The sequence below is a fragment of the Tinamus guttatus genome, unplaced genomic scaffold (assembly GCF_059628265.1).
Source record: "Tinamus guttatus ecotype Peru unplaced genomic scaffold, ASM5962826v1 Tinamus_guttatus_pri_ptg000169l, whole genome shotgun sequence".
Lineage (NCBI taxonomy): Eukaryota > Metazoa > Chordata > Aves > Tinamiformes > Tinamidae > Tinamus > Tinamus guttatus.
Window position 1 is genome coordinate 1070332 of NW_028288703.1, and position 23157 is coordinate 1093488.

The 23157-nt window shown below is 39.9% G+C and overlaps 1 protein-coding gene across 1 annotated transcript in view; it reads left to right on the top strand.

The window, feature by feature from the left end:
- The first annotated feature begins 18092 nt into the window (after positions 1-18092).
- The window catches only part of NUP210 (nucleoporin 210), a 58068-nt gene continuing 53003 nt past the window's right edge, over positions 18093-23157 (top strand). Inside the window, exon 1 of the mRNA XM_088522890.1 lies at positions 18093-18244. Within this exon, the coding sequence (XP_088379016.1) occupies positions 18096-18244 (149 nt within the window). The 5' untranslated portion in view covers positions 18093-18095. The remainder of the gene's footprint in view (positions 18245-23157) is intronic.

Genomic DNA, 23157 nt, shown 5'->3' on the forward strand with positions numbered 1-23157 from the left:
GGCGGCGGCCATTTCCCGGCGCGCCCCGCGGCCGCCGTTAACGGCTGTTTAGGGAGGCGGGGGAGCAGCAGCCATTTCCTCATATGCTGCTCAGCAGGCAGGCTCAGGTCGTGCTTGCTGGAGGGGGCAGTGGCTCTTGGCCTGGGGTAGCAGTGAGGCCTGGGAAGTGTTACATGCAAAAGGTAAAAGCCTTTGGGTTTGAAGTCAATTCCCCCCCCCCCCCAAAAAAAAAAAAAAAGAAGTATATATTTTATTTTCTGGCTCCTTATGCATATGTGTTAGGATAGCTAAGCAGCGCACAGGTGATAGATGCAGAGCTCTAGAGCTGCCCCCTTCCCAGGAAAGGCTGGGCTGGGTGTGAATTCGGGTGTTGGGCTGGCACTAGGCTGAGCCCGAACTGCCCGGGGAGCCCAGGAGCCTCCACACCTTGGTGCTGAGAGGCAGCAGCAGGGCCGGGGCGATGCAGCTCCCCCAGCTGCTGCCTGGCTTTGGGGAGAGCTGGGGAAGGTCAAGTAGGGCTTTTCTTAAGCGAGGGGGAAGAGGTGGCACAAGAGGTGTAACTAGTGCAAAGCTGCAGCCCTGACCAAGACTTTCCCCTCTGTAGAGACTCAGGTGTTTTCCCTGCTTGCAGAAATGTTTTTAATGGTGCCTTATGTGTAGCAATCTGTGTGACCTGAATGATAGGCATAGACTGTAGAGAATCAGTTGCAAAACTGGACCGATAAAGGAAAGCGGGACATGAACAAGGTAATTTGTTTATGGTCATGGAAGTTCAAACCCTTAATGCAGTGGCTTTATGATATGGAACTCAGGGTGATTCAACACTTACAGTGTTTTTATATATGAAATGTGTTTTTTTCACTTTAAAATGAAAGCTACCGATAAGAAAAAGCAACTCAGAATGTCAGTATTTGAATACAAAAACAAAGGGTGAAATAATGATTTTTGTTTTAATCGGTAGCAGAATTCCCACTGATCTTTGTTAGGACAAGATTTACTAGGGAGCTTATTTCCAATTTCACAGCTAACGGACACGGCAGAAAAATAACAGAGGCTCAAGTCAAAAGCCAATTTCTAAGCGTACTTTGCTTATCCTACTTGAGTATATACAAAAATCATTTCTTACAAAATTGTACAGCTAGTCAATAATACCATCATGAAAAATGGTTCAATAGCACTAATATCCATCAAACAACTGATAAATGTACAGAAGTATTATTTTCTCAAGAGGAATAATGTCTTTTTATGAGAGCTCCAGATAAATGACTTCCCTCTTAAAATATGCTGCCTTTGGCTTGGCATTCATTTTTGATGGATGCCTGGACTTCACCCTGGTATTTATTTAGCAGCAGGAGACTGTTATCCCAAGAAAACATTCTATCCCTTTGACATTATCTTTTAATTAAAGTTCCTTTTTGTTCTGGCCCTTTGTGCCCATGTCTCAGTATTAGCTCTGTATATCTACCTTTCATTCCTTGTTACTGACTGCTTAATGCTTGGTGGTTAATTAGCATTTGAGTGTTGCTTGGTTAATTAGTTACAAATAGAATGTGTTAGTCCATTTTCATATAAATTAACTTTTAAAGTTGAATTAAAAGTAAATTTGCAGATGGTTTCCTTATTTGTTGGATGCTGTAAGTCGTTTTTTTCTGTGAACACTGTTGTTAATCATTCTGATCCACACTTTGACACTTAAACCTCTCAAAATGGGTAGTTTACTTGCTGTTGTTTTTCTTCCAAAAAAAATCAATTGAAAATGTCCTCTCATTCATTCTGCTTAGGTGGGATGTTCATTGCTTTCATTTTCTTCCTCTTGTGCCAGAGAAAGCTGTTTTTTTTTTTTTTTTCTAACTTGTAAATGGGACTGAAATAATGCTGGTTCCTTGCAGGCTAATAGCACCTTCTTCTGCATCAGTTGTAAAGGGGTGCTCGTGGAGGCCCCCCACGGAAGTGCAGTACATATTCAAATGAGCTGTTCACTTTTGCTGTGGTCTGATTCTTTTTGGCTTAAGCATAAAGAGAAATTTAGTCAAGACATACCTATTTCAAGGTGGTACGCACTATTCGAAATATTATAAATTATGAAACAGTTTCAGTAACTTCTCTGCATTCTACAAATATTTCTCATGTGGGTGTTTTGTGGTGGTTATCCTTAATGCTTCAGTAATTTCTAGGAGTTCCTAGGTAGGCACTTGGAAAAGCCTAAGAGATAGCTGTAATGGACAGGCCTCACCTCAGGGAGTTTACAGGCCAATTGAGAGAGGGGAAAAAAAAAAAAAAAAAAAGAGTAGTAATTGGTTTCATGATGGCAGTGAGCCTTACTGCTGTCAATTACACTGCCAACAGGTTTTAAAGGAATCATATGGGGCCTAGTGTTGTTGCTCAGTCTAGTCTTTATGTAGGAAGGTAACAACTTATGTATTAGGCCCAAAATATGCTGGAAAATAACCCATTGTTGACCTGCACACCCTTTGTGCTCCAGGATTTCTTTGGCTGCAGAATTTTTAAGGGAAGTGGGTCAGGAAAACTTAAGACTACTGAAAAAAAAAAAAAAAAAAAAAGAGCTGAGCTAATAATGACATTTTTTGGGGGGCCAGATTTACTCCAGAATTCTTTAAAGATGATCTGGGCTTCAAATAATTTTTTATCACTGCCATATTTAAAATTAAGTGACATTTTAAAATTAGGTCTAGGAGACTTAAGTCTCCTAGAATAAAAGGGTGTGCTTTAAACATGTAGAAAATCATCACAGACCATATAGAACACAGCTTTCTTTAAGTTTCTCAGTGTCCTTTAGAAGTAGGACCCAAACTCACAGTAAAAATCAGGAACTAGATTAATTGCAAGCCAGCTTTTACATTACACTGGCATTATTTTCAGACTGATAGCTCTATCTTGCCTTCCCAAGACAAAGAAAATGTTTTCCCCTTACGCACTCCAGCTGGTGATGAGACAAAGTGCAATTGGAATGGCTTTAACAGTATTGTGGATAACATTAGTGTCCTGTCGTAAGGGAGTTTATTCGTTGCCGCATGCTTGAAAGCACAGGCATATTGTTGTTATAATAAATAGCCAGGAAGCTATTCACTCTCAAGATTTGGCCAGTTTAACCTGCCCTTAATCATCCAGGAGATTGTTCATTTCATGCTGAAAATCATAAAAGCACCTTTGAGAAGAGTGTTCTTTCCGAACAGAAATACTTTTTATAATGTGACTTCAATTTGAAAATGAATCAGAAAGACCCTTGGAATTTTTTTCAAGCTGCTTGTTATTGCTGTTCTTAAAGTGCAGAGATGCACTCATGCAAATTCATTTGAAGATGAACCCTAGAGTCAGAATTGCTACAGAAAAAAGAAAAAAAATTTCAGACAAACATAAAAATCTGTCTGGATTGTGTCTCATATGAAAGAGGTTGGCTGGTTGGGCCTACCAGTATTTGCATCAGTTATGAAATCTGTGTAATTTGTAGCACCTTAATTCTCTAGTAGCTCCAGCACAGCTTTTCCCTGATAGTGATGATAGAAGAACAAGGGATATTTGTTGTTAGGCTACCTGATTGGCAGGGAGAGTGAAAAGCATCATTTTTCAACCTGTCATAGAACAGATGATGACATTTTATTTGTGATGTTTCTAGATGGTGACCAAATGACCAAAGCATTATGGTGAATGGTTGAAACATAGGTGTTTTATTTAGGTTTAGTGTTTTATCTTAGGTTTCTATAAGTGTTTTTTCTAGGGTTACGGAATCACAGAATGGTTAAGGTTGGAAGGGACCTCTAGAGGTCATCTAGTCCAACCCTTCTGCACAAGCAGGGTCACCCTAGAGCACATGGCACAGGGTGGCATCCAGGTGGATTTTGAAGATCTCCAGAGAAGGAGACTCCACAACCTCTCTGGGCAGCCTGTTCCAGTGCTCTGTCACCCTCATTGTCAAGAAGTTCTTCCTCATATGGAGATATTTACATTTAAATATAAAAACTGGTAATAGCAAATCTTATGACACTGAAAATTCTTTGATAGGTGAAGCAGTCTGTCAAAATGAGTCATTGCACTTTACAGAATCATTTTAGCCTGTTAGCCAATTTGCAGCTGGAATTTGCTTGTAGCACTGGTAGATGGCACTGGAAGAGCTGGCGTTAATTGCAGTAGGCTTTACCATAGCCTGGCACATGCAGCTACCCTCCTCCATTAGAAGGGGGCAATTCTATCTCCAACATTTCACCTTTGTCTTTTTTTCTCCACAGTGCTCTGTAGAGAATTGTATGCGGATAACCTGATTTTGTTTCAGTTGTGAGATGCAAGATATCCTTACATTAAAGTTTGTCTTATATCTTTAAGACTGTACAAAGAGCTTATTCAAAATCTTTATTGTCAAATAATTGAGTTTAGACTTTCAAAACAGCTAAGGTCAGGGTTGAAACACCTATGAAAGAAATGTAAAGCGAAAAAAATAGAATTTTCATTTACAATGGGACTTATTTTTTCTGTAAACTTTTTTAATGGCAATGCTGTGCATGAATTTTCACAGAATCTTACTGCATGCTTTCAGTTGGGGAAAAAATATTTTGAGAACTGTGGTGCTTTAATCTCTTTGATCTTGAAGGCCTTTATCTGTCATGTGGCATGACTGAGATCAGGCATTTACTTCTGTGGTGTGTAGAGAATGTGAAATTGTTTCCTATAGTCCAGCAGAGCAGAAAAAGTCTGCTTTTTATAGCTCAGAAACTGTTAAGAGTTCTCTTTCTTTACTGTTTCTCAAAACAGCTGGAAATGCAGGGCCTGAAGGCTTCTTAACGATACTATTATTCTCCTCACAGTCCTAAGTCATCCTCCCTTGCTGAATTGCATCTAGCTGAAATCTTCAGTTTTAAAACAACCGAGCATGTTATCAGTAACCACTGCTTCATGCCTTCAGTGTTGTGCTATTATCAAAATGAGCTGTAGTCTATTGCAGCAGAATGCAGATGATGCTAATCCCAGCAAGGGTTTAGTCCAAATAGTCTTAAAATAGCCTTTCAATTCACTAGTGTTATTCACTGAGGCCTTGAGCTGACCTGTGAAGGGAGCTGTAGCACTTGCTTTACTCTCTGACAGTATAAGTTTCTGTAGGCCAATATTAAAAAAGATAAAAAATTATTTAGTGCAAAGGGGTGCTTTCCAAAGCAAGAAGTTTTCAAAACAGTCATTCATTTGCCAGTCCCATCAGAGGCATAACTAGCTACTTAACAGGGTAAACATGAGCATAGGAGAGAAATAGAATTAATTTAATAACACAATCTCTATTAGCTCAAATTTGCCTTTACCTTAATTTGTTTGCATTCCCCTAAAGCAAACTTATAAATATGTAGTGTAATTTCAGTACCAATTGCAGTGAAAAGGTAATACTATGATAGCTATAAACCACCCAGATATTGTGTATAATGCATAAGGTTTTCATAATATTCTGACAAGAGAAGAACAAAATATATCAAAAATGTTCTGCTATAACAACTGTGTTCAGCTAAGCACATTTAGTTGACATTGGTTCTGTTCTGATTTCTAACTTTTGATAATGTGAGTGATATTTTGTCTGCTTATAATGCACGAGAAAAGTGAGAAGTAAAATACAAATTTCTATTTCTGTCCTATATTTTCTAATTATACTTGATATGAAATCCATTCAGACACTGCTGACTATATGAGCTGATGGTACTCAGCTGCTGATAGAAATGTAATACAGCCTTGGCAAAATGCTTGAAAGTGTACTATTTTTTTTACAAGGAAAAGATTAGCTTGCGTATTTCAGGACAGTGTAAACCTGGCTTAAATATATAAGGCAATAATATTTGACTGTTACTTTGCTACAGTAAGAGGTTAAGACCAAGCATGTAAACAATAACTGGGAACATGAATTTTCTGCTACCAGCAGCACAATTAGTATGTGCACTGATAAGGAAACTTCTAATGTCCCAAGGGAAGGTAGTGGTTTGTTAAAGCACGAGGTGTTTATTGTAGAAAAAGTAGCATGATGTTAAGCAGGTATTTAAGATATTTTCAAGTCTGTTAACCTTTTTGAATATGCTGATAAGAGTGTAGTTTTAAGTTCATAAATTGTAAAATAATGATGCCACAAGAGATACCGTAAGGAAATTTTACTATCAATATTTATCTGAACATAGTTGTCAAAAGCAAGGAAACCACATAAATCACAGAAAAGCCTATCTAAACTTTTCAGCTTTATTCCAAGCTTTAAAGATTTGATTAGCTCAGAACTATTCAGAAACCCTACTTTAGCATCAAAAGCCTTCAGCTGAAATTCTCTACCAGCACTGAGGTGTTTACATCTGGAGTAACAAGGTTGGACATTTTATTCATTCCTAAATTATGGCACAACTGAATGGTGAATTCTCAGATAATTGGTACTCAAACTATATTAGGCACCACAAATTAATATCAACATTTTTGATTGCCTGTTTTAGCAAACAGGTAGTTTGCTAAATCTGTCTCCTTATGGCTGGCAATACTAAACAGAAGTATCAGCTTTTGGATGGTTAGGATATAACAATTATAGGAATGCAGGCATGGTGAAGGTACAGTTGAATAAGGCAAGACAACCTTTGAGATGATTGCCTCAAGTCACTGTATTAAATGCAATGATTACTGAAGCCAACAAGTAATAGGACAAAGTGTGTTAGAAGAAAAGTCACACACATTGAAGGATGCTTGGGATAATCAGAATTTATGTAAAGAGGATGAAGAATGCTCATGTCTTGGTAATCAGACTCCCTAAGGAACTTCCCAATGGCATTTTTAAGTTCCATTTTAGGATCACTGTGAGCAGTATTTTTTAAAACTGACTTATTTACTATTAATCCAGAATTGGATATCTTGTCTAGAGTCATTGACAGGAATGGGAAGGACTCTCTAACAGTGCTTGCTCTGGTTTGTACCAGGAAACTCTTAAGAAAACCAGGAATGTGCAAATCAAAAATGAACCCTATCAGCAGGGAAATACAGTGGCAAAGGAGCATCTACATTGGCTCAGTGTATGTAGAGCATGATTCTGGGATGCTTTTGTGGGTGGTCAGAGCAGCTGTCATTCAGAATTTACCCAAAATGAAAGATGAGATCAATACAGCCATATCCCACTCCCACATCTGTGACATGATCTCTCTATATTTTTCAGAATGCAAATTAACATTTATTGTACTGCAGTAAAAATCCATAATTAACCAAGATCTGTTATAACCATGGTAGAAGTAATATGGGAACAGACAAATTTGGTCCACAGACATGCAATTCCAATTAAAAATATATAGTCCCAATAAAGAAAACACTTGTTTTTTGGAAAGCATTTAAGTTAGGGACCCTTCATAATGTCCATACAGAGGAAGTGAGTTTCAAAAAAAGATAACTCTTCCATTTTCCTCCCTAATTTTCCATCTAACTATCTGTAAGAATTAGAACAAAACAAAAACACATTTTCCCATTATCTCAGTAAACTTCTCTTTCTGTTTACGGAGCAGCTCATTTTTCATTTTAACTCCACAGGAAGTTGCTTTCACATGTGCTGATCACACAATGTGAGAGTAATAAACATCCATCATTTCTAAGGCTAATAGGCTGCTCATCAGTTGAAGTATGTCAGTGACCAGTAATTAGCACCATTTTCATTTAGCTACACCAGTTCTTATGCTAGTACTGCTTTAATTGTAGCTTAAATCATCTTATTCCTGGTGGGTGGTGGTTTAATGCAGCAGCAAGGGGTGGGTGACTTTTCTTAGTTCCCTTACCTACAGGAAAGCAGGAAAAAACCTCCACTGGCTAAAGCAACTGCCTGCTGACCTGCTGTGTGTCATAGAAACCCATTTCTTCTTCCCACCCAATCCTCCTCTCTAATCAGCAAGATATTCCTAAGAATACTGGCTCTCAAGTTAAGCTATTAATATGTTCTTTAGGCTAAATAATGGTTTACCATCAAGATGACAAATTCACACAGGGTGAACGTGGTACTGTAATTCTGTTACAATTGTTGGTCCTTATAGAATCCGTTTATCCTCTGGTTATATGCTTTTTTAAAAAGAACTTGGAAAATCAGCAGTATACTTAGTTATTTTACAGATGAGTGTTACACCAAAGAATATCATGTGCATTAGTGAATTGTTTCTGGTTATATCATTTAAAAGGAGATCCAGGATTAAGAAATATAATATGTAATAAAGCAGATGTTATGTGTTGCAAATGTGGTACTTGCATATGCATGTTGTCCTGGAATATGATTAATCTGCTTCAGTGAAAGGTGGAAATCAGGCATCAAATGGAAGGGAAAAAAAGTGTTTATGGAACACCCAGTGTAATTTAATACAGTGGAATTACAATCCATAAAGCAAAGGGAGATGCAAGATCATTCAGGAAAAAAAACTCCATGAATGTTAAATAAGATGTGCTCAAAAATCAAGTAAATCAAAGTGTATCATATTACAAAACTACACTATGGATAGGGTACTTTTTCTATTTCAATTTTAAAGTTAAAACTGAGTGTTATTCATTATTTATACAGAAAAATCTCATTTGGCTTCTACTTTTCACCAAGTACTTTTCAATTTAAAGGGGTCATTTGATTGTAATTAAGCCAAATTTAATGAATAATTCAATAGCTTTTTCTTTAATCCTGTCCTATTAATTATTTTGAACCAAAAGGCTCAAGCTTTCAAATAACAACAAATAACAACAACTTGTTCAAAGACTCAAAGCTGTTATAACAGTCAGTCATGAACAAAGAAGATTCTATGTGTGAAATGAAAACTAATAAAAAAAAAAATCATCAACTTAAAAATTTCCAAAAGCATAGACCTTCATACAACCTACTATTGGGAATCAAAGTGTAGTTTCATATCATAAACACAGAACTAAAATTGGCAGCCTTGTAATTAATTTACAATGCTACTGTATGAAAATAGAGGGAAGAATTCATAAAGAAAAACTGCATGCTGTAGAGTTGGTTTAAATCTTCTTGACTTTCTCTGTGAATTGTGTCAGATTCCTAGTTATTTAAGACAGCCCTTTTGGAGCTGCTATAATCTGAAGCATTTAAAGAACTTTACAGATGCTAAGTAGAATACCACGGTTGTAAAATAAGATGGCATGAGAAAAGTAAGAACAAATATTGGTCCACTGTTACTAAAATTAGACAATATAAAATTTGTAGGGCAGCCTACTTGCAAACACCATACTTGTAGTTTCAATTCTGGGCTGCATTCATAGCTACAAAGACTGTGAATCCGATTAGAGAAAAAGGTAAATTCTGTAGTCTTGCCCTGAAAGAGTTCATCTTGCAAGAACATCTCGTCCTGTAAGTTTTCTGTTGCTTTTGCTATAACTAACCTTGGCCCTACCTCAGCATCTGCAATGCTAAAACACTGTTACATTGATCTCCCTGCCTCTTTATCCCCCTGATCGGTATGCTTGTTGTGCGAGAGCTGATGGAAGGATAACTTCTGGCTGTATTTGAAAGGAATGGAAAGCAGTAGGGCAGAGTTAGAAATAGTGAAGTAAATGAGGGAAGAAAGAATACAAATGTGTCCCTAGAATTCTGAGAGATTGTTTAAAAAAAAAAAAAAGTGTCACTGAGATGCCAGCTAGTTAGGCAAAATAAAATGGAAAATTAATGTTGATGTGCTCAGGGTCATCATAAAAGAATAAAAATCCCGTCTTGTAGAGAGCAGATGTTTTCTTGGTAAACTACAGAAATGCATCCAAAAGACTATAACCAAGTGACCCTGAGCTTCATAATGACAAGTAGAGTGGGAAACCTTTTTCATTGATCCACATGTAATCCAACATCTGCTATAGCAATAGGTTTCAAGCACCTTGCATCAGAAATAAAATGGAATTGAAGATGGATTTAGGAATTATTAGAGACTTAGCGCTGTCTTGTCATTAGCTTTTGTGAAATGAAATGACCATTAGCTTATTGTGAAGTTTAAAATAAATTTGGGACTAATATTTTTCCTAAATTATGGGACTTCTCTGTGCTTCCTTTTATATTATAAAATCTTATTTAGATTGTGAGTGCTGATAATTGAGTTCTGATAGTTTTTACTTTTAGTGCTTAGGGATAAATTAGGACAAGGTCAGAGATCGGGGCAATTGAGGTTTTTCATTCTGGCGCACACTAACTGGCGTTTGCCAATGTCTGAGTTTTATCAGCTGTCAAGTTACCTATTTGTCCAATTCTGTTTCTCAAGTTCAGCACAGCCTCCTCTTATGAAGGCTTAAACTAAATCATTTTCTTCATCTGCAAATGCTGCTGACCTCCATTTTTGTTCTGCCCTCATCCCTGCCTTTCCAGATAATTAATGAGTATGTTAAATACTAACTATAGTACTGGTCATTGGGACATACTAATATTAACCTCCTGCTGAATTGAAAACTGACAGCGTAATGAATTAAATTCTCTATATGAGAAGTACAGTGTTGATGGTGAAAATCAAGGTGACTTGTGTTTTATCCTTAATTTTATTTAAAAAACAAACAACAACAACAACAAAACCACAGCACTCTAAGTACAAACACCTGCAATTCCCACTGACTTTTACTGAGACTTGTGAAAAACAGGCCACTGAGCATATATAGTGTTAGGTAACTCAATCTGACAGCTTCTGCTTCAGCTTGAAAATGCTGCAAATACTTTAAGTAAAAAAACAAAACCAAAAGATGAAATCTGATTTCTGCATGCCTGCTTCACTTGCTGTTTACAGAATGATTAAACTGTCCAACAGTACTATAAGGATTTTCCCAGTGAAGTTGTCAAATGCTCCTGCTCTGGAATATCCTTGGAACTTCAAAATGAATTTGAGTATTTGATCCTGACAGGACTCTCTATAGAATTTAGAGCTATTCAAGCCTAAAGTAAAAGATGAAGAACATGAAGAAAGCTTGAAAGTCCATTTCTTTCATACTGGTGACTATAGCTATAATCAGTACTGGCAAGACATGTTTCCTTGCCAAAGTCATTTATTTTTTTCTGGATATCAGAGCATTTCTGAAACTTCTGACACTTTCACACTGTATCTGTAGCAGATGTTTCTGTAAGCAAAAAATATATTTGAAACAAGTTTCACCAAGCCACACAGAAAGGAGCAGTTCTTTTGTGTTCTGCTAATGACGTAAAAACTAACGTATAGAACCTTAAGTATATAATGTGTAAAAGTCAATTTCAGTTATTTCTGAAACTTATCAAACTGTGGAAAATGCATGAGATTTATGTAGCAGCTTTAAAATACTCTAGTTAATATCCTGCAAGTACGATTCCATTTGGTTGAACTTCATATCAAAGATAAACTAGAAGAATAATACAAATTGTTTATGAAAATTCACATGTTCTTGAAATGCATCTCCTTCGTCCATTAACATTTTTTGAGAGATAAATTCTATTACCACAAATGTTCACAAAAAGTTTACAGGTATAAGGTGTAATTATATTATCACATTTTAACAACTTGTATTGCAGAGTTAATAGGTCTTTTCATATGAAGCTTTATACCTATGAAGTTCTTTGAAAAATATGCCTTTTTCTCAATGAGATTTTCTGCATAGATTCTATTCAAAGAAGCTTCCTTAAATTAGATGAAGATTTTTAGAAAGCGCTTAAAGGCAAATTTAGTTTCATATTGTGTGATGTTAAACAAATTCTGCTTATGCGTTTTTTTATTTTATTTTTAAAGAAAATAAAAGTTTTGCATTAAAAGTCTTAACTGAATGCTATATCAGGCATGTGCTCACTTTTAGTAATTTGGATTGAAACACTAGAAACCAAAACCCAATCACAAGGGCAAATTAGGAGCCTAAACTTAAGTGAAAGTCACTGTAACCAGACTGTGCTTTATTTGCAGTGGTCGTGCTGAGAATGGGCCAGCATCGGGTCTCCTCGTGCATCTCCATCTGCCACAGCCCGTCAGATGTCTGCTGTTTGCTGGAGCACTGCACTAGGCACGTACGTTGTACTTAACCTGCACAGTAGATCTTGGTATGCCCAACGGGTATGTCCAAGATTTCTTTGTATCCAGCAAAAGCTACTGCTACCATCCAGGCTGACAAGTTGCAGGTATGGTCCAAATTTCACCCTTATCAAACTTCTATATATATGATACAGGCCACCTGGGAGAACTAACATAAATTGGACCGGGGGCGGTGCTTGGTATATTGCAGAGATGGGAGATCAGAAGTGAATTTCTGGATTAATCTCAGAATTCGTTTTTGATTTTGGTTTGACATCTGCAAAGAGGAGAAAATGGGCAGCTGTGAAAACAGGTTAATTAAATGCTTGTGGAGCCCACTGTAAAAGAGGTGAAATGGGACATTTAGGACAGGACAGAAAGGGCAGAAGTGAAAATGAGGCTTGTTTACAACTAAGAGTCAGAGACAACACAACAATGAAAATGGGAAAAAGACGTATGTGTGTGGAGATGGCCAACAGCAGCAAAAACTCACTTTTAAAATGTCACTCCATAGCTAATTATCTTGTTCACTCATGCTGTATTTATCTTTTCTCACAAATTCAGTCCTTTCATACTGCAGTAATTTATTAACTTAGTAATACACATTATATACTTTTACAATATATGGAGAAATACAAAGTCTGTCTTGCTGCATATATTCGCTTTCCTTAGTAATATTAACAATGTCATTGAACATACATGCCTATATTATATTTATTGTATTTATATTATTTTCAAGCTTTAGAAAAACTTCTGTGCTCTCATAACTTTCTCAAATGTATTTAGAAGGAAAACAAAGGTTGTGGGTATTTTTTTGAGCTTCTTATGAATTCTAATCATTCATGTATTCACTCAGTGAATATCTCATTAATAAGATTTCTATCTAGTTATAAAGACACATGACAAGAAACCTATTATGAAATAATTTGAAAAGACAACTATAAATAACCTATTTTAATAACCATAAATTTACATTAGAAAGGTAGATAAACTCTGAAGTGAAAAACCTTTATTTTTATCTGATGATACTGCTTCCTAACCTTGGTGTTATCAGACTCATCCTGAATAACTTGGTAAGGTCTTGGGATTTTATACCTTCTGGGAAATTCTTGCATATCAAATGGCTTTATATGATGGGAATATACATTTAAAAAGAGCTACTTTTCTCTTTTGGGGTTCAATGATGCTTATGTGATACACATTCAAAACCTGTGACGTTCATGGTAAATTAGATTATGAAAAGAGGGTCAGGTTGTGCCCCTTTTTACTGAATTGCTAAACATAGTGCTTCTTTCCAAATAATCTGAAACAACTCCACCTTGGTGGAATTTTAATTTTTTCTTCTTTATTACCATTACAGATTGCCTTAATTAGAGAAATTTACTGAATTTATGCCTTACTTTTGCCAAGCAGCTAGTTCTCCTATAGTTTTATATATATATATATAATATATTTCCTTTCCATGGAAGGAAAATACTAGCAGGCATAACAAAAGCTTAGTTTAATAGTTGTTATCAATCCATCATTAGCTCTACAGAGAACAGTAAGGCTGAGAGGATGTTCTCATGGACTCTCCCATAGGTGTATGGAGTTATATAAATCTACTATGGTAAACTGAACATGTGAACTCTACTATTAGAAAATGTCATAAAGAAATAATTGAAAAATGAATGTTTTTATGTACTGTGCAGGTCTGTGATACCTATTTTACAGAAATGAAGTGTAATGCCCCGTATGACAATTAGATGTCTGTAGACAGACACAGGCACCTGAATGAAGGTGGAGTGTAGAGGCAGAAACCCCTTCCATGCAGTTCTGACTGCAGATCAATTAATTTAGGAGCCTATGAGGGGGACAGTGCAGAGTATTTTTCATCGTTCTACTGCATGAACTCAAATTCTTCTGTGTTTTTTATGGAGTCATCCTAATTGTATACACACATTTAGGCACATATATGTAAGGGCTATGGTTGGAAATAAGTTTGGCCTAGAATACTTTAATCTCTTAGTTTAATTGCTCATCATTTTGCTCATTTTACTAGGATTTTGAGTTGCAATTTCTTAGGGCTTATTTTTGTGAAGAAATACTACTTAAAATTTTTTTCAAACATTTTCAAATATCAAGTGCCAGAAAAGTCAGGTGGTCCCTGGCCAGATTTTTAGTAATCTTTGTCTTTTTCTGTTCCTCAAATGAACACTAGAATGTGAGGCTTTACACAGTCAAAATTTGGTAGACACGTAGGCCTTGATCCAAGAAAGCAAATACACATATTTAGATACATGCTTAGTATCTATTTCAAGTTGGTTCAACCTTCCTGAACATGAGCCCTTCAAAAACTTATATTGCTGAGAGATGTAATATATCCTGTATATCCTTGAGGTCTGAGACTCTGAGGCAGTTCAAAAGGGAGACAAATAAGAAACCAAGGTCACTATTGTGCCATTGAAATACTATTTTTTTAAACAAGGTTTTCAAATTGTTTTACTTCAATCTGAAAATCACCTTGTAGCATACTGATACAGGTTTTCTCTAGCTTTGTTTTTTTTAAAAATGTCTTTCCAGCAGCAATTGATTAATTAAAATATTTAATCCAAACATATGCTTCCTTGCATTGCTTGGTAGCGTTCTCAGATTTTCAAACCAAGTGAGTTTGTCAAATCTTTCAGTAAGATTCCCCCTTTTATTTTAGTATTTCACTGTAAACATTATCAGCACCTGGTGTTTTGTTATTTACTGGATGTATTTTGATTGCCTCTTGAATCTCTTTAAAGTGTGGTTCTTCCCCAGATTGGTTCCGCTGCTTGGAGAATAGCCACTTAGGGTTTGTCTTCATCCAGCTCATAATTAAGCAGCTCATTAAAGTACTCCCTCTGTCATTTCATAATTGCATTCTTTGTGACTAAGAGATTTCCATTTTTCTTCTTTATCACACTTATTTGCGTGTACATTGATATGTGTGTAGATTATCTTGCATTAGTAATAGCTCTCTCCTGTGTCCCCTCTCCACCAAGCGCTGCCAGCGAACCGCCCCTCTGCCTGCACCGCTCTGGGCATCGCTGTGCGCCCGCCTCGCGGGACGCATCCCATCACCGCAGCACGGAAAAACCGCAGCGCTGCAGGGACTGTATTAAGTCAACCTATGATTTTAATAATTTCCCGGAGTCTGGAGCTAAACTGTCTGCTCCTTCACCTTTTCTTCTTTAGCTGAAATAGTTTCTAATGCTAAGGCCATGCTGCAGCGTGTGACTTTCAGTTCAACTCACACAAAATTCACTTGGTGATTTTACAGAGCAATGGAAACTGCAAAGTTGCTCTCCACTGCTGAGCACATGAATGTCTCTTGCATTAATCTACTCTTACTCTTTTAAGCTTAGCATGCTTTTGACTATACATTTAAAGATACATCAGACATCTAATTGATGTACTTAACTGTGACATTTCATCAAAAACTTTAATATCATAACTCTACTTTGCTGCTCCTTATGAAATATTTTAAGTCACTGAAGTATAAGAAATATTCAAGAACAACAGTAGTTTTTCCAATAAAGCCTCAAATACTCATCATTATATACTGCAGATAAGCCTTTTAACTTTAAAAGTAGATTTGCAGTGTCAGTATTTTTTTAATCACCCTACTGACAGCACTGGATGCAAGGTGCTCACTATTGATTTCTTAGCCTCTTTGTTGCAATTACATTGACTGTAAACACAATGTTTTTATTTTATCATGGGCTATTTTGTGACCTTCTCTAGTATCTGAGAGTACTGAGCCTACCTTCATAACAGATCTATTAAAAAAGGGTAAGGATTGAATGATAGAAAGAGTAGAGACAAAAGTATTCATTTATTTTAGGGAGCAAGCTAAGATGTAGTGGCTTTTATTTGTTAGAGCATTTAACCTTTTATATATTTCTGGGCCTAATTCCTTAGTGGCAAATTGCAGAACCTTCTCCTCTGTAAATCAGACCACACAATTTCAAGGTGTACATCCAGAAAATGAGGAATACACAATTAGAAGCGCTACAAGAAGTGAACTGTCCAGCAGCACACAGACCTCTAGGACAGAATGGAATAGTCTTGCTGAGGAACTGCTAAAATATTTATTCACCTACTGTTTTATTTAAAAGTCTTCCTAGGTAAATAAAAAGCTCCAGATACATTTGCTTGCTCAGAACAGATGAGAACTAGTTAGTCTCTACAGTGCCTAAATTAGAACTGGGCAAACTCTCAACCATATCTCTGGACAACATCTAATCTTCCAGAGCTGAATTCAACTACTTGTATTTTGAGCTGATCCACATGTACATTATTTATCATACTATTTCAGTGTACACATTGTGGTATTAATAGTGATGCTAACAGCTAAGCTTTAACCACAATGCTTTTGTCATAAAAATATTTTTTCATATATTTAAATGTAGGAAGACTGCTTTTCTTGTGCTCTTCATGGCCTCAGGGAAAAAAGGTGGTAGTTGAAAAATCCTTTGTAATCCCTTTTGCCACTGAATATGTATCACCTCTCTACCATATCTAAAGAGGAATAGGTCCTTCCACCCAATAGCTTCATTCCCTACACGGCTTTGATTAGTTCCAGGAGTGTGACATTCCCCATGCCCTGAGTGGTGAGGAGATTTTTACCATAAAACATGTTATTATAGGTAAATTCAGGTAGACAAAGGGATAAATTAAGATTGTAATATCAGTGTTACTTTTGGCTTAGAAAATATAATGAACTTTGAGTACTTTCAGGTAATACTCCTAAGTTTCTTAAAAAAAAAAAAAAAAAAAAAAAAAAAAAACTACCCATAAATTTGATGGTGTGTAATCTTATTTATCCCTACACAAAACAAAGGTTAATTTAAAGCTTCAGTAAAAAGATCTGTAGCAATGTTAGAGTAGTACAGTGTTGTCAACCACTATGAGGTCTAGTCACTAGTTCTAATTAAAATGTACATGTTTCAAGATATTTATTTTTTAAGATATCTGTTTTCCAGGCTCTGAATGCTTTAATGGTTACAGATAATTTGATTCTGCTTAAATCTTTCCTTTTCTCTCCTTTTTTTCTTCTTTCACTGCCCTCCTTTCTATGCTGTTCCAGCCACATTTTGAGTAATGCAGAAAAGGGTCAAGCTAGGTTAGCTAAAGAAATCCAGCTATTTACTTTGTGCCTTGGAGGGGATCCAGGCCCTTGCACCAAGGTTGCTGCTGGTAATTACCTGCTTTGCAGGGCACATGTGCCCCCAAGTTCCTCTTCTCAGCTTCCTTACCCCCTTTATTTTGGTCTGCCTACCAATTTTGTGTGGGCACAAAGAGCACAGGAAAAGCACTCTTCCTACTTGAAAAGATATTTTTATGACAAAGCCATTACAGTTGAGGTTAGCTGTTTGCATGGCTATTAATAGTGCAATGCATACTTAACATAAGTACTATAAATGTGCATAGGTAATAGCTGTATCCCTATGGATTCTTTGCTCTTTCCCTCCTAGGCCTGTGTTAACAAGGCCCTTCTCAGCTGTCCCAGCAAACTCACCCACCTCCTCGCCAGGCACCCCAAAGCAGCCTTTCACTGCAGCCAAAATCCTCAACCATTTTACTTGCCAAATATTCCTCTCTCTGATCTCGGCCTTCAATGTTAATATTTATATCATTCAAAAGAGCCTGTTCCAGCCCAGAAAAAAAAAAATCCCCATCAACCACAATTTTTCCCCCAAATATCAGCATCATAACCAGAAAGCTTCAATAGCTCTTAGCAGTGGAGGTATCCTTTATATTAGATCCAAATTAACCTCCCTTCTGTCCTTATCTTTCATTTCTTACTAGTTCTCTAGAGCGGGTGTGCGGCTGTTCCCTGCAATCGGAGCAAGTCTCCCTGGAGTCACCTGTGAGCGCGGCGCGGGCCGGGAGCCGCGGGGCTGCCCCGCGTGGCCGGCTCCTGGGCAGGGCAGGGCGGCCGGGCCGCCCCTCGCCCGGACGCGCCGCCCGCCCCGTGGCCGCCGCGTCCCTCCCCCGCGGCGCGGGCGGCCTTTCCCGGCGGGCGCCCCGCGCTGCCGCCAGCGCCGCGGCCCCTCGGCTGCCCCCGCCGCGGCGGCTCCCCGCGCGGAGCGGAGCGCAGCGCTCATGGCGCCGCGGCCGCCAGCGCTGCTGCTCCTCCTGCTGCTCTGCCTTGCCGCCGCCTCCAAGCTCAACATCCCCAAGGTGCTGCTGCCCTTCACGCGCAGCACCAGGATCAACTTCACGCTGGAGGCCAGCGAGGGCTGCTACCGCTGGTGAGTGCACGTGCGCCGCCGGCCCCGCCGCCGCCGCTCGGGGCCCGGCCGCGCGACCCCCGCGCTGCGGGGCCGCTGCACCTGCGCGGCCGCGCCGGGCTCCGGCGGCAGCGAGGGCGGGCGGTGCTTCCCGCAGAGCGCGGCCGGGCCCTGCCGGCCCCGGGGCTGCTGCCTCTGGCCCTTCCGAGTCTCTAGCCTGAGACAGAGAAGCACCCGGGGTGAGGATCGGTGGAGCTCGGCGCGGTTGCTGCAGAAAGCATCAAGGGACTGTGGCCCTGCTCAGCAGAGGCTGAGTGTGGAGACCAGCGCTGAAGGAGCCCTGAGGAAGGTCCCCTGGGGGCTGCAGGGTGCCCCGAAGAAGGCAGTGCCGTCTCGAGCTGTCCTGTGCTACTCTGTGTTGTCCCATGGCATGGTTAGCCACCTGCTGAGGACCATGGCCTGCCAGGCTTGCCCTTGTGTCACCCCAGAAGAGTCAGCGCTCAGCAAGCTCTGCCTCTCAGTGTCCTGTTAAACTGGGACCATGTGCTGTGCATGTGGTTTTGGATGGTGAAGGCCAGCAGCTGCAAAGAATGAGAGTTTTGGGGCCTGATTTTTGGCAGTCTCATGGGCACATGGGTCTAGTGAAGAACTCCCTGCCCAGGATGCCTCCGCTGGCTGTGGAGCAGCCTGCTTTGGGATCTGACCCAGGCTGTGCTGAGTGCCAGGGGCCTGTGGGCAAATGCCCTGAGAAACCCCGCTGCAGCCCTTCTGTAAGCAGCTGTTCTCCGTTCCTCGTCTGTCCTTAATATACCAAAACTGCAGTTTGGATCAGCAGTGAGCAGGTGCTGTCCATGTGAGAGAAAAAAAAAAAAAAAAAAAAAAGCAAGTCAGATGTGTTCAGGACTTAAAGTGCCTGTGGCAGGTTTGTGTTACCAAGTTTGTGGACAGTTACTGAGATACAGCTTCTTGGGCTTCTCAGATGGCTCTTACACTGTATCCACTTGCAGCTCCCTGTGCGAGAGTGTATTTATCAGGCTGTCCCATGCTTCTCAGTTTTGGCTTGGATACAAGCATGATCTGTGACAACCTGAAGTCTGCAGATGTTCGTATGTAAAAGCAGTAAAAAAAGTTTTACCTAAACTTGACAAGAAGCGAGTTGCTAGGTGCAGGCACACGTGTCTATGTGGCTTAATTTTTATAAGGGCCATTTTAGTGAATGTCTCTCAAGTATGGGGGTTGTTTTTTTCCTTATCTTAATCTGTAAGGTCCTTAAAAGGTATAATTTGTATATGTAACAGAATGCCTTCTATTAAGGTGAAAATAGACTCATCAAAATGCTAGTAAAATTTGTGGGAGGTAGCTCGTCTTTCCTGTTTTGCAGCAGGCTGCTGGGTGATGTTGGGCTCCTTACAACCACTCCTGCAGGTGCCAGTGTTTAATGATCTAAAGCTCTTAGATTTTCTCACCTGTTGATCTCTAATTATACTCTAGGGAATCTCAGATTGGGAGCCTGAATTTGATCTCTTCCATCCATATGTCTGTAATGAGGGTGACTTTGTGGGCGATTTTGGGCATGTTACGCTGGTGCCAGCAGTGGGTTGTATTTCTTCTAAACAGGGCTCAACTTGTTTTGCTAATTTCTCCCTATTACCTCTGTTCTGAGGTTAATTCTGTCTTAACAGTGCTGCCCTCGTTTAAGGTGTGCCACCATCTTCTGCGCTGGGTTGTAGATGTGCCTGGGCTTCCCCTTTGCAGGGCTGGCAGGATGTGGGCAGTGAATTTGCGCGGGTTTACAGAACCGTTAGGAGGAAGTAGCAGCAGGCGGGAGCGGAGGGTGCTGAGGAGAGGCAGGCGCAGCGGCCGCGGCTCCGAGGAGCAGCCCCTCACGGCCAGAGGGAGGTTTACTTGGGGCAGGGGGCTCCACGTCCTCCAGTGAGAAGTGTAGTTATTATTAGAAGGAGGCATTTAAACTTAAAATCTTAGGAAGTACCAAGTATAATGTTGCTAAAAATAATAATTATTCTTCCTACAGTATGTGTAAAGTGAGGGGTGGATTTGCATGCGTGGACGCACACTTAGAATGGAAACCATAAGTTTCAGGCCCTTTGCCTCTGAAGCAGGAACTAGGGTTGTGTAGTGTGGAATAATTATCAGGTTAAAAGTAGCAAATGAAAATTATTATCATATTTCAACAGCAATATTTCTTGTTAAAGTTTTACTTTCAAGTCTTCCTTTTCAAAGTATACAGTGTTCCTGTTTGTAAAAATCGTGCGTGGTGCTGTGTTCTGGGATCAAACAGTCTGTGCAGATATAGTCAGCATTTAACTACATCTGTATTTATATTTTAATTACCTTAATCTGGTGATTACAGCTGGAAGATTGAGAGCATTCAGTAGCAGAATTATTTTCCTGAAGTCTGCTGAAATCATAACACTTAAACATTATTATTTCATGTCTTGTAAAACTGAGATACCTCGTGCGAGTCTGCAGGAAGCTGAACTTAAAGGGCCAGCTTTAAGGAACACAACTATTTGAATTTTGTTATAGAAAGGTTCAGCTATAAGAAGCTATTTGAAGGTGATGATGGCCCGGGACAGCATTAGCTGCCAGCGTAGCAGAGGAGAGTTTGTCTTGCTGCACATACGTTTTGTATGAGCACGTCGTTTAATGCAGCGCGTAGGCGTCGTTCTCGGGAGGGGAAACCCAAGGGGCTGTGCAGGGAGGAGGGCACCCAGCAGCTCAGTATTCCCGAGTCGCACAATTTGCAAGTTCTTGAAGAGAAAGCAAAGCCTACCTGCAGGGCTGATGTTTGAGCACCTACACAGCTAAGTTTAGTTCCCAGCTTCATATCTTGTGGTATTTTTGATACTATTTGTAGTAAGTTAATTTAGGTAGATGAGGTGCCTTATATCATTAAAAAAATAAATAAAAGTAGTAAATGCAGGATGGCTGACCAAGGTGTTCGGATGGCTGGTCAAAGTTTGCTTTCAAGCTCTCAGTCTCACCTGCAATGTGCTCCACATACGTGACAGATTTTTCCCTAGCTACCTGCCCGTGTTAGCACAGCTCTTCCCTGCGCCTCGCTGAAAGGCTCCTTGAGCAGCGGCAGCAGCCCGGCCGGGCACGGCTGGGGCGCGGGTGCCCGGGCCTGCCGAGCAGGCAGGTGCTGCGCTGCCCACACTGGAGAGGTTGGAGGAATCCCTGGGCTTCTCTCCCGATGGCCCCGTTAACCTGCAGTGCTGCTTTGCGCTTTGCTGTTGACGAAAACTCTTCCGAGCCTGCGTGTTTCCTGCAGGGGAGGAGGGCAGAAAGAGCAGGGGCTCTTCCATTGCTCAACACCCATGAAATGGGGTAGCTTCCATTGCTCAACACCCATGAAATGGGCTAAGATTTTGGATTTCTCCATGTGGATCTTAGCGGCCTAAACTTTAGTGTCTGTACATAGGAGAAGGTTTCGTAGAACAGATATTTTGTGATGGTGCTAAGTGTCACACTTGGGTTTAGTAATAGCAGTTCTTGTTTTAGGTTTGTTGTTTGTTTGCTTTCTTTGTTTGCTTCTTGGAGCAGCTAATTCAGAACAGCTTGTTTACACCAGCCTTTCCTTCTGTTAGTGGCACTGGTTGTTATTAGGTGGTTAACGTGCCCATCAGACCAATCCTGGCCTTTTCCTGAACGCATCTAGAGAAGGTAAAAGTAAGCGGTTATGGTAAAAATACATGTGGCCATCTGCTGATTTGGGGAAATAAATTAAATTCGGACATCTGGATGGGATTTATCAAACAGCCATCATTGGCTTAAAACCATTTCCTTTAAAGTTAATGGGCATCTCAGCTGAGCACTGGCAGAAGATTCCCACGTGCAAAAACTTCATCCTTTGCTTTTTGCGGTGTTCCAGTTTTGCTGGCCTTTAAGGCAGAACTGGGTGGTGAGTGCTTTGTTGTTGTTTTCCCAGTACAGAGATATCCTTCAGGAGGCCTGAGCAAGCAGTAGAGAGAACTGTCTGCTGTGTAGTTCAAAGTTCTTCAGATCTGGGGGAGCTCAGCCAGGCCTCCTCTGTGTTTTCTTTGGAACAGGTTCAGTTCCCATGTGCTGGGTTCTTGGGGAATCTGTTTATCTCGTGCAGCTGCAGCTGCCTGTGCCCTGTTGTGTCTCCTGGGCGTGTGTTTGGTGTGTACACAACAGGCTAGCCCTGAGAGCAAGGTGTCAACTAGGCACGTGACCTACTGGTCTGTCCTGTCTTACCAAGCTCTTGACAACCTCCACTTTCTGGCTTCCTCTGGGTAGGTTTCTGCCCATGTACCTGAGGAGTTCTGATAGATCAGCTGAGAATTATGGCCCGTCTTCAGGAAGGAGGTTTCTGCTCGCAGTCAGTTGTGTTTAGTCCAAGAGCTGACAGAACAGTGTTGTACTGAAGCCATACAAAATCAACAGCATAATGCTCTACTTGCAGAGAAAATTATATCTGTACGATCTGTAAACCAGTTGATAAACATTTTAAATATAATCCTTGCATGTTCCATGGTAGAAAAGTCAGTAAGGAACATGAGAAGAGGATTGGGTAGATCTGTACATGTATCCTTGGTACATACTTCTGCATCCATGGCTTAAAAGATAGAAAAGAAATGAATGAAATCGATCAGCTGATTTTGCTGCAAGTCTTGTCAGTATATTTGAAGTAGGAATTCATTCTGAATGAAATAAATACCGGGCTGTGTGTTGGCTTTTTTCGCTTCCTTGCTCTTCTCTCCAGTGCTTCCTCCCTTCCTTTCTTCTAGACACTGCTATGGGCCTGGGAGGAGTGCCAGAAACATTTCCCACTGCTCTCCTGTCAGCATCTAGCTGTGAGCTCTGGCCAGGCTGGCTCTCGCTACCGCACGCTGACGTGCTGCCCAAAACCCGTGCTGCATGGCAGGTGATTCCTGCATGCTGGACTG